The sequence below is a fragment of the Capra hircus genome, chromosome 16, assembly GCF_001704415.2.
Source record: "Capra hircus breed San Clemente chromosome 16, ASM170441v1, whole genome shotgun sequence".
In the NCBI taxonomy this organism is placed as follows: Eukaryota; Metazoa; Chordata; class Mammalia; order Artiodactyla; family Bovidae; genus Capra; species Capra hircus.
The window spans coordinates 187458-203172 of NC_030823.1; the positions used below are offsets into that span (position 1 = coordinate 187458).

The following is a 15715-nucleotide window of genomic DNA, read 5'->3' on the forward strand; positions in this document are numbered from 1 at the left end:
TGTACAGGAGACAGGGATCAAGACCATCCCCATGGAAAAGAAATGCAAAAAAGTAAAATGGCTGTCTGGGGAGGCCTTATAAATAGCTGTGAAAAGAAGAGAAGTGAAAAGCAAAGGAGAAAAGGAAAGATATAAGCATCTGAATGCAGAGTTCCAAAGAATAGCAAGGAGAGATAAAACCTTCCTCAGCGATCAATGCGAAGAAATAGAGCAAAACAACAGTATGGGAAAGACTAGAGATCTCTTCAAGAAAATTAGAGATACCAAGGGAACATTTCATGCAAAGATGGGCTCGATAAAGGACAGAAATGGTATGGACCTAAAAGAAGCAGAAGATATTAAGAAGAAATGGCAAGAATACACAGAAGAACTGTACAAAAAAGATCTTCATGACCAAGAAAGTCATGCTGGTGTGATCACTCACCTAGAGCCAGACATCCTGGAATGTGAAATCAAGTGGAATGTGAAGCTAGTGGAGGTGATGGAATTCCAGTTGAGCTATTTCAAATCCTGGAAGATGATGCTGTGAAAGTGCTGCACTCAATAGGCCAGCAAATTTGGGAAACTCAGCAGTGGCCACAGGACTGGAAAAGGTCAGTTTTCATTCCAATCCCAAAGAAAGGCAATGCCAAAGAATGCTCAAAGTAAAGTAATGCTCACACTTGGGAAACTCCAGCAAATTGTTTCTTCCAGGTGGGAGGCTCAAGGACTTAAAGACTGAGAAATAAGTATACAATGACAATACTTGACAATCAACCCTAATAGCCATTGCTGAGAACTGTTCATTTGTAAGATTATGAATATCAACCTCAAATTCCAATTGAAATGATAATTGAGAAGAAATAAACTTATCCAGCAACCCGAGAACCGATCAGTTCCTTAGTAGAGATAAGTGTCTTTCTCTTGGTCAGACCATGACCACTTACTGGGCAACTGAATGCGGTGGGATTGTATCCCCCTAGGAGCTTGGAAGGTGCCAGGGCCAGAAGAAATGAATCTGGTGGGAAAAGATACCCCTTGAATGGGTAGTTCGATGTTTGTGTTGGATAATAAGAATGAATAATTTGATACCCACACGTGTTACCCTCCTCATCTCCAAGGGCAATGAGCCACGGAGAGCTAAGAGTTGTGGCAGTGACCTAAGTATTCCTCTCCAGTCTTTCCAAGGAGGTAAGACTGTCCAACTGAAGAAAAATGCACAACCTAACAATTGAAAGGTATGTTTTACTTGGGGGAACTTACTGAGGACTATAGCCCGGGGGAGAGCCTCTCAAATAGCTCTGAGGAATTGTTCTGCAAGGGTATATAGGAGTTTTTGCTAAAAATAAAAATATAGTCAAATGTCAAAGATTACTGATAATCACAAAAAACAGGCATATCACATTAATGATTTTAGTGCCTTTCTATATATGGGAATATGCAAGTCTGGGCTTATTGGCATTACTCTTTACATAAGCATCTTAACAGTCTAGGGCCAGTATCTGAACCACATAATGCTTTCTGTTATTTTCTCCATCCAGGAAATGGGTGCACCTTGCCACTACAGTGTCTGATGACTTGATGGCAGGCAAGATTTTTTGTTTACTGAAATGGAAAACATTCCAGTAAATGGAACAGCAAATGGAATAACGCCCCTTGTCCACAGCGTAGACACAGTGACATAAACCCAAAAAGAAAATCTCACAAATGGGGAAAGATTAGGCCAGTTTATGCTTCCCAGTAGACCCAGCCCTGCCTGATGTTTTGGGATGAGCGAGCCCTGGAGAAACCACACCCCCACACCCTGCCACTCTTCTGTGCTCTCGCCTGCATTCTGTGAGCCTGCTCTGAGGCTTGCTTCTCCTGTTGCTTACGCAGGGTTTCTGGAGAAACCTCCAGGAGCAGTGTGTTGTCTTCCCTCTCCAGGATCAAGTCAGGAAGATAGGTGTGGTAGAGATGGTGCAGCTGGGCCCAGAGCTAGTGCAGAAAGGGCATCAGGGCCTGGGCCTGGCTGATAAAACTGGGTCAAGTCTGTTGTGAAGGGCCCGAAAGAATTGAGGCTGGAATGTACTGCACTCTGAATCCCCTGACTTCTGTAATGATTCTGAAACTTATAATTTGCAATAAGCCAGACACAGCCTGAAGCAGTCGGAATTAACAGTTTCTAGTCTGAATTGACTAAATTATAGCTGAATTCTAGCTCCTGATGCTTTAACAATTAACGTATGTGATCTCTATCCAAATCCTTCATCTCAATTCTCCACCCACCTTCTTCCCCTCAGGAAGCTAGTCTTTGGAAAATGGCATCCCATATGGAGAGATTCCTAGCTTCATTTCCTTTGATTGTTCTTTATAAACCCCTTGCTCCCAACCCTCAACGAAATTGGCTTCATCCTCTGAGCTGTAGACAGGGACCAGAATCTCCTGCAGCCTGGAGTATTGGAAGAGTGTGGCGAGAGGGCATGCTATTTGGCTTGGAATAAAGGGATAGTGCCTGACTCCAGTCACCCTGATTTGATCACCTCCCACTTCCTCACAGGACTCCTAATGGTGCACCAGAGGAGAGGCAGGAATTAGAGAGGGGAAACCCACAGATTCCAGCTCTATACCCCTGTCTGCTGGCTGTGTTCTGAGTGCTAGGAAAATGAGCATGCTCAGTTAATTGAAAGGGAATGAACCTAGTGGGATGGAGTGCAGGAGACTGTGAATAGCACCTATGAACTAGAGTGCAACAGAATGCTGAACGAAATTTCCTGCGTGTCCCCCAAGGATTTCCGTAAAATCTTGTCTTTGCCCAGCCAATGAACCAGACATGGCTTCCTTTGTAATGGTGAAAAAAGGGTTCAGGCACCTCGTGACCACCAGCAGTGTGGTGCCTCGGATGCTTTGGGAGCACCATCTGCTTCACAAGCCCTGGCCCTGCAACGTGTCTGGACCACCGAGGTGGAAGAGGCTATAGCATCAGTCATCTCCTCCCTCTATATCACAGACACTCTTCTAGCACCCAGTCTTTATTTTTTAAAAAAAGAAATCCAAATAAGTTAGCAAAAAAAAATATACAAAACAATGGCAAAACCACACAATGCTTAGTTAACAAAATTAATCACCCCAGGAGCCCCTGCCCCCCGCCCCGCACCTATCCCTGGCAACTTCAGCACAGAGACCTTGGTCAGATGGCAGCTTTACAAACAACACACAAAACAAAACAAAACATAAAACCACTGGAAGGTTCCCAGGACTCACTGTAAAAGCTTGGCCCCCCCAGTGACTTGGGAACTGGATTCTTCCTCTCCCTTATCTCAATTCAGGGCAGGCCCAGCCCAGCCACTGGCATAGGAAGAGACGAACAGGAGATGTGCGTAGTCTGTCCAGGTCAAGACGCTGTCTTCATATCTCAAGCTATCTTTTCAGGGAGTGGATTTGGAGGCTGCATAACAATCAAAGGGCAGCTCCTGAGTTGCCCCCTGACCAGAGGGCTTACACAAGGGGGCACTCTGGTCCCTTGCTTTATCTCCCTGGAAACAGAACTGCCCTCTTGCTCTAAGGAGTCAGCTAAGTGAGAGCATTCTTTCCCTCTCTGGGTGGCAGGTTAACCTTAAGTGGATGAGGAGGGGGTAGTCTGGCATTTGTCAGCCCCAGAGCTGGTTTCCTGGCATCAGGAAAGCCTGGCTTAGAAGAGCCCTGCTGCAGAAGTGGTGGCATCTGTGGCCAGCTGGGGGGGGGGGGGGGGGCTCTCATGGATGCCCATCCTGGCAGACAATCTCAGTTTGGTATGGTTTCATCTGGGAAGGCCGCAGTGACATCCTCCACTGTGATGCTGTCCACGATGGAGGTGAGGGAGTGCAGATTGTGGGCATCTGTAGGGTCCGCTGGGAGCAGATGATCTATAAGGAGAAGGTAGGAAGATGTTACCTGGTTGATGAAAGGATCGTATGACCAGAGTCAGCTTTGGAGTAGCACAGGTTTTCCAGGACAGATGGGTGAGAAAAGCTTGGGGTTCTACTCCACAGCCCATGCCTTTCCTAATGCTAGGTGCACACACGTGTGTGTGTGTGTGTGTTTGAACACCAGTGTGCCCTCTGAAATCCCCGATGTAGTTTGAATTTGGAAGCAGCTATTCTGAGGTAGAGCCAGAATACTGTATCCTGGGAGACTGGAACTGCCCTTTGCTGGCCAGTTTTGCAGCGTTGACTCAGCAGTTCCCAGAGCAGGGACACTGTCCTCTCTGTGGGGAAGGTCAGCCACCAGGCAGCGGCCGGGCTGTTGCAGGAGGCCTAGACGACTCCTTAGCAGGTCAAAGCCTCGGAGAGGCGCAGGGCCTTCTAGCCCACCATGTGGGGCCCTAGTTTCAAACGCCTCCTAGAGAGGCTGAGGGAAAAGTACTGGAGCCCGGAATAAGGGAAGAGGGAAGAACTGGGCCTAGAGACAGACTGCGTGATTTGAGTCAAAGCAAGCAGGGTCCTGGTCTCACTTACCCCCTGGGTTGGGGCCAAACTCCAGTGCGCTGCCCCACTGTGGACTGCAGGAGGCGCTATGGGAGCTGCATTCACTGGGCACCTGCAAGACAGAACGGAGGCCCGGGGTTAGGGCACCACCATTCTTGGTAGTGTCTCTTTTGTCCAGTCCCAGGGGCCAGAAGTGCCTGTGGTGGGGTTGGAGGGAGGCTCACAAGCTGCAGCCCTCCAGCCTAGCACAGCCCCTATTTCAGAATCTTCAAAATTACCTCTCTTAATTTGGCCACAGAACCCCTGCTTCAAGGCCTTTCCCAGCACCCATCCTGGGGTGATTCTGCCCCTAAAGAGTGCTCTGTGGTTTCCTGACTCTGGGATAGGGGTGAAGGAGGCAGAGTGTCTGGCCCAACCGGGCCCACTTCTGTGCAGGCCTGTTGGGGTTGCATGAGGGAGGCTGAGTGGGTTTCCTCTCTGCTCGCCATACCCAGGATGGGGTTGACTAAGGGACGAATCAGTCTTCTTAGGTACCCTTGACCTTGCCTTTGAGGCCCTAAGGCCAGACGCTGGGGTTAACCTTCCTCCTCATCCAGATGACTCTGGACTTGCTTCTGGACCCCTCCTTCAGGCCTGTGCCACCCCCCTCCATATGCCTCTCCTCCCGGTTGCCTTTGTCTTGTCTGGAAAGGACACGGGGACACAGGAGGTCAGCTGGGCAGTCCAGCTGTAACAAAGGAAAGGCATCCTGCAGCCTCCTAAGACCCTGCCTGGCTCCTGCTCCAGCCATCTGACTGAGCCCACGATGGGTCCCCTGAGGCTGTCCAGATGCCTCCTGTGCCCCCTCCCCGGGCAGGCGGGTGGGGTGGCCACTTACCCCTGGCTGGGGTCCGCCCCCACCTCGGTAGCGGAGATCGCGCTCCTCCTGGTTGAGGGAGCTGAGCAGGGCCTGCAGGCGCTCTATGTACTGGATGGCGCTGCGCAGGATCTCCACTTTGGGCAGCCGCTGGTTGGGGTTGAGCAGGGTGCTCCTCTTGAGGGCCTCGAAGGCTTCATTCACCTTCTTGAGTCTGCGCTTCTCCCTCAGAGTGGCGGCGCGCCGCCGGTCCACAGACACCGACTTCCTCTTGCACACCTTACACGCCCACGGCAGGCACTGGCCCGGGCAGTGCTCCGCGGGCCCCAGCCCCTTGTCTTCAAGGGGCACGCGAGCCTCGGGGCTCAGGCCGAGCTCAGCCCGCTCGTAGCCTGGCGGCTCGAAGCCCTGGAGGTGGACAGGCAGGTAGTTCTCCCCGTCATAGAAGTGAGGTTCCTGATAGAAGTAGGGAGAGGTCTCATACAGCTCCATGGGGTCAGCAGAGACTTGTTCCTGCCACCAGCCCCCAAGCTCCTGCGGCCCCTCACGCCAACTGCTGGGTGCCATTTAAACCCTCCCCGCTGGCATGGAACCAGAGATAAATATAGCCAACGCCACAGAAACTTGAGCCCCACTCTAAGCTGTTGCTGCACATCAAGACGTTTACAGTGGATTAGACGTGATTCCCCTTCCCTCTCCCCCTGCACACACCACCCCGGCCCCTGCCCCAGCCAGCCTACCCCTAGCTGGCTCCTGTGCACTGGGAGGGAGGCCACAGGGTGTAATCTGACTAGTTTTCATTTCTCGACAGCCCCCGTGGGGGCCGGGAGCTGGGGGAGGACACACATTCTCCCCTCATCTGCTCCTTTCAATTACTCCTAGCTGGGCGGCCTGCCTGCTGCTAGCCTCAAAGAAGACGGGTGGGGTGGGGGAAGGACAAGGAAGGAGCAGGCTTAGGCTGGAAGGGGCCATAGGAAGTCAGTCTACTCATCCCCCTGCTTCCTCATAGCACCTTACCCAGACTGTATTGGTGAGATGAAACTCTTCAAAAGATTCCCTTTCCAGAGGGTGACAGCACTTCAGTCTGCAGACATGTATGGATACTCAGTGTCCAGGGTAAAAAGGATTGGCAGATGGATTCTACTTTTAAGTATTCAAAGCAGTTTTGACATCATATATTTCTTAGATCTCATGTGATTGTGGATAAACTGAGGCAAAAGGAATTTTTCGGTCTTGTTTTCTCTTTTTTAGTAAGAGTCAGTGGAAGTTTTCTCTTTAATACAGCTGACCAGGGTTAAAGCAGAGATTGAAATTTACAGTCTACACATCACCATCTTCCCCACAGTGGCAAGGTCAAGGTCTATTAAGCCCTCTGTCTCCTCTCTTTCTGACTCTGAATCATTTATCTGTCTTCCCATGTCACCTTTTCAACTTGTTTCCTACCCAATTTAGACACCAGGATTCTCCTGGCTCCTTAATGTGGGTGAGGAGGGAAGGAGAGAAAGCAGAGACCTTCAAATGCAGTTTAAATATACCCTCTCCTTGACCATTTGGCTGGGTTGCTCTGGTCTTCCCATCTGAGCCATCAGCTTTATATATACCACGCAGATCTCAAATGTCAGGTGGAGGAGGGACTGCTTAATCTTTGGGCTTCTCAGTCTGTGATCACCTCTCAGCTGATGCTTTGGGGTCTGAGGGAACAATGATCCCAATACAGTAGGCAGGCCTCAGAGATCAGCAGCGAACAAGGCTCAGTCTTAGGACTGAAGAATCATAGGGATGCCCAAAGCAGTGTCTCTACCCTTGAGGACTTTCCCATTTAGTAGACCCTGCTGGCCACCTAATTCCCTTCCCAGGTAGCCATTGTCCAACATCTGCTGACTTCCTAAGGCAGCCCATTCCACTAATGAGCAGGAAGCCCTTCTGGGTTTTAAACTGCAGCCTGCACCCTGAATCTTCTATCCTTTGATCCCAGTTTTTGTCCCCTACGACACTCTGGACTTAGCCTCATTTCTTCTCAAATGACAGATGAGACTGATGTTACAAGTTCCAGCTGGTGGCAAGGATAATAAGAGGAAGAAGAACTGTGCTGGAGTCTTGGGGAAGACTTCACAGGGGAGGTGAGATCTGAATAGAGCTTGAAAAATGCAGCATTCCACCCTCTCTTTGTCTATGGTAAGGAGCAGAAAAATGTTGCTATCCCAAAAATGTGTCCTTTGGGATAAGGAACAGAGATAAGGAGGGTACATAGCTAGACTTTTTTTTTTTTTTAACCCAAGCATGTTGAGGGGAAGCAACAAGGCCTTAATTTGGTTTTTGGTTTTACTAGTGTAATAAAAAGTGGCAGTATAGGAGCTATGGGTTGTAAACTTTGCTTTGATCCTGACCAGATAGGCTGGTAGCTGTGGCGTTCCTAATAGCTCAGTTGGTAAAGAATCCACCTGCAATGCAGGAGGCCCTGGTTTGATTGCTAGGTCTAAAAGATCCACTGGAGAAGAGAAAATCTACCCTCTTCAGTATTCTTGGGCTTCCTTCATGGCTCAGTTGGTAAAGAATCTGCCTCCAATGTGGGAGACCTGAGTTCTATCCCTGGATTAGGAAGATCCCCTGAAAAAGGGAATGGCTACCTACTCCAGTATGCTGGCCTGAAGAATTCCATGGACTCTATAGTCCATGGGGTCACATCGAGTCAGACACAACTAAGCAACTTTCACTTTCAGATAGGGTGAAGAAGAATCTATTAATATTTCTAACACCCCACCAAGAAAAGAAAAAAGAAAACCCTTGCCTCAGTTTACACTCCAATTTCGAGTGCTGAGAAAAAGAGTGATGTTGAAGTTACTATAGAAACCCAGAAATTGCACTGTTTTGTCCTTTTGGGATCCGGTCTGCCACACTCTTAAACAATGTGACCTCACCCTCTAAAAATGGAAGCAGGAGAATTGAGCTTGTTCTGTGATTACTTCTAGGATCTTAATAGACTGGTTCCAACTGGGAAAAGGAGTACATCAAAGCTATATATCATCACTCTGCTGATTTAACTTATATGCAGAATACATCGTGGAAATGCAGGGCTGGATGAAGCATAAGCTGGAATCAAGATTGCCAGGAGAAATATCAATAACTTCAGATATGCTGTTGACACCACCCTTATGGCAGAAAGTAAAGAAGGACTAAAGAGCCTCTTAACGAAAGTTAAAGCGGAGAGTGAAAAAGTTGGCTTAAAGCTCAACATTCAGAAAACTAAGATCATAGCACCTGGTCCCATCACTTCATGGCAAATAAATGGGGAAACAGTGGAAACAGTGGCAGACTTTATTTTGGAGGGCTGCAAAATCACTGCAGATGGTGACTGCAGCCATGAAATTAAAAGATGCTTGCTCCTTGGAAGAAAAGCTATGACCAACCAAGACAGCATATTAAAAATCAGAGACATTACTTTGCCAACAAAGGTCCATCTAGTCAAGGCTGTGGTTTTTCCAGTGGTCACGTACGGATGTGAGAGTTGGACTATAAAGAAAGCTGAGCACTGAAGAATTGATGTCTTTGAACTGTGGTGTTGGAGAAGACTCTTGAGAGTCCCTTGGACTGCAAGGAGATCCAACCAGTCCATCCTAAAGGAGATCAGTCTTGAGTTTTCATTGGAAGGACTGATGTTGAAGCTGAAAGTCCAATACTTTGGCCACCTGATTCGCAGTGCTGACTCGATGGAAAAAATGATGCTGGGAAAGATTGAGGGCAGGAGGAGAAGGGGACGACAGAGGATGAGATGATTGGATGGTATCACCGACTCAATGGACATGAGTTTGGGTAAACTCTGGGAGTTGGTGATGGACAGGGAGGTCTGGCATGCTGCAGTCCATGGGGTTGCAAAGGGTTGGACATGACTGAGCAATTGAACTGAACTATCTAGTTTGTGAGTGTGGATACTGTGCAAATGTTAAATTACAGTGTGAGAGAGATGTTTTAATTCAGCAGTAAACATGGGGTCATGACCTATTGCACATGAGTGGGTTCATCAAATGAATGTTTCAGTTTATAGAAAATCAAAACCACCAAAGGCTGGAGTCTTTGTGGAAGGGGAAGAGATCCCTGGATTGGATCTTGGAGAAATGGTAGGATTTGGATGAGGAGAAGAGGGCAGGGGGATCATTGGGTAGATGAGCTTGTATGGAGCTCAGGGTTCAAGTAAGTAGATGACTGGACAAGCCTGCACAGATGAGAGGAGGCCCACCTGGCAGCAAGGAAGGACTTGAGGCCAGGAGACCACAACAGAAGACCATGACGATGACACAGTGCAAAGTGCCAGAGACCTGCAGAAGCCACGCAGACAAGAGGGTGGGGTCAGCTGGGAGAGGTTGCAAGTTGCAGCTGGTAAAGGGATGGTACATGTGCACAATAGGGCAATCATTGCTGTATTAATGAAAGGGCACCTGGCACATGGAAACACCCCTAAAATGTTCATTCCCTTCCTTATTTTATCCCCTCCTCCACTCCTGGCCTCTCCCTCAGGCTATTTCTCTGGCTGTCTTCATTGTCTCCAGGGGACCAGAACAACAGGAATGAGAGAGGGGAAACACGACCCCATGCCATGTGTGTACATAGTTACTCATTCACTTTTTCATTCAAGGATTACGTAATCTGTACCTTGTGCTGGAGTCAGAGTCACTAGTGTGAATAAGACGTGGTCTTTCTGCCATCTCCACTTCACCCATGGGAACATGATTGTACAAAGTCGGTGATAATAGAGTAGGCTAGAAACAGTGCTTAATATACTCCAGAGAAGGAATTTACTCATTTATTCCTTTCTCTGCTCAACTCAGTTTCCTGAGAGCCTACTCTCTCTCATTCCCTGGGCAAGACTGGACATTGGCAAGAGTGGCAAATAATGTCAGTTCCTGCCCTCAGTCTGGGTGTGAGTTTAGCCTCATGTCTGTGTATCACTTGCTTCTGACCAAATGTGAGGACAGGACTGGGAGATGAGGGTGACCTTGTGTCCGGGTTTCAATGAATCCCTCTCTGTGGATGTATTTGTGTATGTCTCTCCAAGTAAGTGGCTTGTGGACTACGTTAAATCCCAGCTGTGAGGCAAAGACCCTTCCAGGACTGAGAAATTAGGGTGGCCCAAGTGTCTCTGACCTCAGAACCCTAATGGAGAGACTGGCCCTTTTCTCACCTTGTTCCTCTCTCAGAGCTGAACTGTGGAAAACTTGCCCCTAGAGGCCCCCCCTGCATATTCGTCTGCTCCATGCTAACCACCCTCTGATGGATGGGAACACATTGGTGCCAAGCACAGAACAGCCTTTGTGCTCTGCCACCAGTGGTGATCCATCAGCTCTAACCTGACAGCAGGGCGTCAGGTCTTAATCCCTACCCCTGCTGGTGTGGGCACTCAGGGACCCCTGCTCTGACTGTAGCCTCCTCCTCTAGCAGTCCTGCTTCCTCCAGAGGAAGTCCTTGTCCCTGTCCAAGGCTCCAGAGCCAGGCTGTTTGTGCCCCTACCCTGACTGTCTCAACTTGATTCTGTCTATTTGCATGCTGGGCTGACCTTATTTGCATGGTACTGGTTGAATTTCAAAATGCTCAGAGATCCCTTTCACCTGCTCCTGACTCTTTGTTTCTGCATCTGCTGCATACCCAGTCCCAGCTGTCTGATTCCCAGGATCTTCCAGTCCCTACTGACCTCACAGCGGGGCTGACCTGGGCTGCTAATTTGCTTGACTTACATCAAAGCAAGTTTCCTATCCCAGAGTCTCACATGCGTAGGTATAAAGGATCAAGGAGGAGGTTCTGAAAGGGTGGGAGCCTCTGGTTTCTCCAGACAGGCCCCACATTTTGTTTGCCTAGGCTAGTTCTCTGGTATTATGAATGAGTACCAGGTGGGAGCTGGGTGGCAGAATGCATGCGCATTTCAATAGGACTTAGATGCAAGAACATGGCATGCAAATCAGCATTATTTTTAGGACTTTGTAGCAGGGTGAGAAGAGATCACAGAATCATAGAACGTCCAAACTGTGAGGTAGTCTAAAAATCAGTGCACCTTGTTTTTATATATTGGGTGCACAGAGCACTAGTGTCAGAAGTGTGAATGATGTTGGCTCTTAGCCGGAGTTTAGGCCTCGGAGCTGAAAGAAGATGCCTCCTCTCCCTCTCTGAGGCTGACAGGTGAAGAAGTGTGCTTTGAATACATGTTTTCCAGGTAAGCCTGAGGCCATAGGTGGGAGGCAGCAAGGGAATTGGAAGTGCTCTAGGTTTCAAATAGAGTGTTTAGAGAGCTATTGGGAGAGGTAGTGATGGAGAAATGAATAGAAGACACAAGAGAAGGGTGAGACAATTGGCTGGAGAGACCAGGGGGAATCCTGAAGTCTTGAGAAAGAAGGAGAGGTTTGGACGCAGATGGGAGACGCATGGTGGAGAAATGAGGGGGAGGGGAGGGCTCCAGGCCTCTGGAGACAACACATTGTTTCCACTGAGAACTGAGCATCAAATTACCACTGGGAAATCCGTCCCTGCCTGGAATCTGGAGATCAGGGCCAGGCTCATTCATCAAGAATCTCTGGTGTTGGGGTGGGGAAGTGCAGGTCTGGAGGTGGTAGGGTCCTCCGGAAATGAGGGTCATGGAGAGGTGGTTGGTAGACACAAATTGCAAAGCTACTTTTTAAAATAAATAGAACAGGGCTTAGCAGAGCATGTGGCAGTGTAAACCTAAGGAACTTGGGGAAAATATAGGTGAGGATTTCTTATGAGTAGTTCATGCTTCTGTGAGGGCTTGACCTTCAGCTCCCAATTGAGACAGTTCAGGGAAAGAGGAAGAGGGAACCCTAGATATGGAGTCAGGGCACGTTACTGTCCCCAGTTCTGAGCTCTCCTGTTTGTAAATCAAGATGCTGGATTGAATGATTCCAGTGGCCCTTTGAGAGGCGACATTCTTTCTCTGACACAGCATGTGGGGCTGTAGGAAGTACTCCTGGGGTCGGGGTAGAAGGACTGTTTTGAGTGTTTAAATCAGATGTAGCTCTAAAGATCGATTCATAGGGTCAGAGCAGGCAGGTTTCCTTGGCTAGTCTGTCCTTTTCCCGTCTCCGCTATGCTCCCATACTCAACCTCACTGAAGGGCACCTGGGATGTTCTGTGGACCCACTTCAGCCTACCTAGAACTGCCTAGCATGTGTGTGTCACACTCATCTCTAACAGCACACCCCACCTGTCCCCCTTCTCTTCCAGCCGCTCAATTCTCTCCTCCCTGTGGGCTAAGAGTCCTAGCATGCCACCCCACCCCCTCCTGCTCCCTGGACAGCTTCTATTTCTGCCTCTTTGACGAGTTGTGACATATTTGGGAGCAGCTGCTGCCTGGGTGGAAGTGCTTTTGCTTTTCTCCCAGCTCTATCTTCTCCTCCCCAATATCTCTTTCAATAGCCACCACTTCCCAGAATTTGCTCTAAGACCCTCCCTGCATTCCTCTCCCTGGAACTCAGGCCCCCAGCTTTTCCTAGGTTCCTGCAGGCATGGCCAGGGCTGCTGGCTGATATGGAGGGAGCTTTGTAGGATAGGAAGTCAGGTGGCCAGGTGTAGGGAACAGATCTTTTCTGCCAAGGCCCAGGTTGTTGTAGTTTGAGGCAAATTTTTTCCTCCTTTGGGATTCACTTTTCTATCTTTCAAATGGGGAAGATGAGTAATGTCTTCCCCGCCAGCTGTAAGTAGCTGTGCCACCTATTAACTGTAGGTGACTGATGCCACCATTCAGTAGTTCCTCTCTAACCCAGTTCATCAAAAGCCCCTCAATCTCTGCTCCCTCTGTATCTTAACAATTCCTAGCTTCACACAAAGCCAGAAATTATTCAAATTTCCACTAGTTATAGCAAGAGCCTCACAAAAGAGTCACACTTTAGCAGTAAAATAAAGAGTACTCTAAATCTGCTTTTTAAAAGTTTAAAAACAAGCCTCAAGCAAAGAGTCAAACTAACTTCCTACTAGAACAAAGTCTAACACTCATCAAAGGAATATGATAAAATTCAACACTCAGTTATATAAAATTAATGTCAGTTATTCAATCAAAGGTTAGTAGGCAGCAAAGAAGCAGGAAAAAAAATGTGACCTAAAATCAGGAGAAATTTTTCTCCTATAATCAATCAGGAGAAAAATCAGTAATTGGAATAGACCCAGAAATGATAGAGATGATATATTAATAGACAAGACAATCAAAAGGGCTTTTAAATATGCTCAATATGCTTAAGGATTTAAAGAAAAATGTGAACATAATGAAGAAAAAAATAGAAGATATAAAAAGAAATCAAAATTTCACTGGTGGAATTATGTATTAGTCTGCTTTGGCTGCCATAACAAGATAGCACAGGCTGGATGGCTTAAACAACAGCATTTTATTTTCTCACCGTTCTGGAGGCTAGAAGTCTGAAATCAGAGTACCAGCATGGTTGATTCTAGTGAGAACCCTCTTGCTGACTTGCAGGTTGCTGCCCTCATGCTGGGTGCTCACATGGCTTTTCCTTGAAAGAGAGATCAATTTCTCTCATATTTCTTCTTATAAGGGTAATAATCCCATCAGACCAGGCCCGCACCCTTAATACCTAACCAACTCCACAGCCGCATCTTCAAATACAGTTACATTGATTACACTGAGGGATTAGGGTTTCAACATATGAAGATGGGGATACATTCAGTTCATAAAAGATTAGACATTGCAGAGAAAGATTTCATTGAATCTGAATACAAAGTAATAGGAAAAATAAAAAATGAAACAAAAAAATATTTTTAAAAAGAGTTTCAGTGACATGTGGGACAGTATCAAGTGGATTAATATGCATGTAATTAAAGTTCCAGAAAGGGGCAGAAAAATATTAGAAGAAATAATGGCTAAATTTTTACAAGTTTGGTAGAAACTATGAACTCACAAGTCTAAGTCACTTAATGAAGGATAAACACAAAGAGAACCACATCAAGGAGCATCATAAGCAAAGTTTTGAAAATCAGTGATAAGAGAAACATTTGAAAGCAGTCAGAGTAAAAGAGACCTATTGTGTATAGAGGAATGAAGATTGTTAAAAGCTGCTAAGTATTATGAGGGATGCTATGAAGGACAGAAGACAGTAGAACCTCTTGAAAGTGCTGAAAGAAAAGAAAATCTATCAAACAAGATTCTGTACTCAACAAAACATATCTTTTAAGAATTAAGTAAAATAGAGACTTTTTTCAAACAAAAATAAGCTGGCAGAATTTATCACCAGGACATATTTACTATAATAAATGGTAAAGGAAGTTCTTCAGGCAGAAGGAGAATGATCCAAAATTGAAACTTGAATTTGCATAGAGGAATGAAGAGCATCAGAAGTGGTAAATGTGGGTAAATATAAAAAGACTCCTCACTGTAAAATTTCTTTAAAAGATAATTATCTATTTAAAACAAAAATAATAGCAATGTATTTTAGAGATTATAACACAAAAATGAAATGCAAAATGACAATAGCAAAGAGAATGGGAGGTGAGAAAAGAAGTATACTGTTGCAGGATTCTTACTTATACATTAAAGTGGTATAGTATTATCTGAAAGTATACTGTGATAAGTTAAAAATGAATACTGTCAAATCTAGAGCAACTACTAAAAAATAAAACATAGAACTATAGCTAATACATCATTACTGGAGATAAATTAGAATATTAAAAAATACTCAGTTAATCTAGAAGATAGGAAAAGAAACAAAAAAGAATAAAGAGTAATAGGATAAATTGAAAACAGTTACCAAGATGGGAGACTTATATCCAACCATATCTATAACTGCATTAAATATAAGTAGACTTTGGCACAAATACACAGATAAGTTGAGAGTCAAATGATGGGAAAATATATACAATGAGAACACTAATCATAAGAAACCTGGAGTGGCTATATTCATATCAGAAAAGTAGATTTCAGAACAAAAACTGTTACTTAGGATAAAGAGATACATTATACAATGATAAAGGGCTCAATTTATCAAAAAGCAATCATCTTAAATATATATGTACCTAATAACAACCCCTTTAAAATACATAAAGTAAAAAAAAAATGCATAAAGCAACATACAAAAAAATAAAACTGAAGGGAGGAATAGACAAATCCAAAATTTTAGCTAGAGATTTTAAAAATCCTCTTTCAGTAATTCATAGAACAAGTACATAAAATCAACTTGGAAACAGAAGACTTAAAGTTATCAATCCATTTTGCCTGTCAACATTTGTAGTATATTCCACCCAACAGTAGCTGCACATGGTTGAGATATGCTGTACCACAAAACAAGTCTAAATAAATTTAAAAATACTGCTAATAAAGAGCATGTGCTCTGAAAACAATGAGACTACATTAGAAATCAATAACAAATTTCTAGAAAATCCCCAAATACTTTGAAATTAAACTTTTAAATGTCTCACTTCAGTTCAGTCA

General features: G+C 45.9%; 1 protein-coding gene across 1 annotated transcript; it reads right to left on the minus strand.

Moving 5' to 3' along the window:
* Positions 3591–5800, minus strand: MYOG (myogenin). Its single transcript, NM_001285733.1, is given in 3 exon segments — positions 3591–3863; positions 4455–4536; positions 5302–5800. Coding segments are annotated over 3 exon segments (675 nt in total). The 5' UTR covers positions 5773–5800; the 3' UTR covers positions 3591–3741.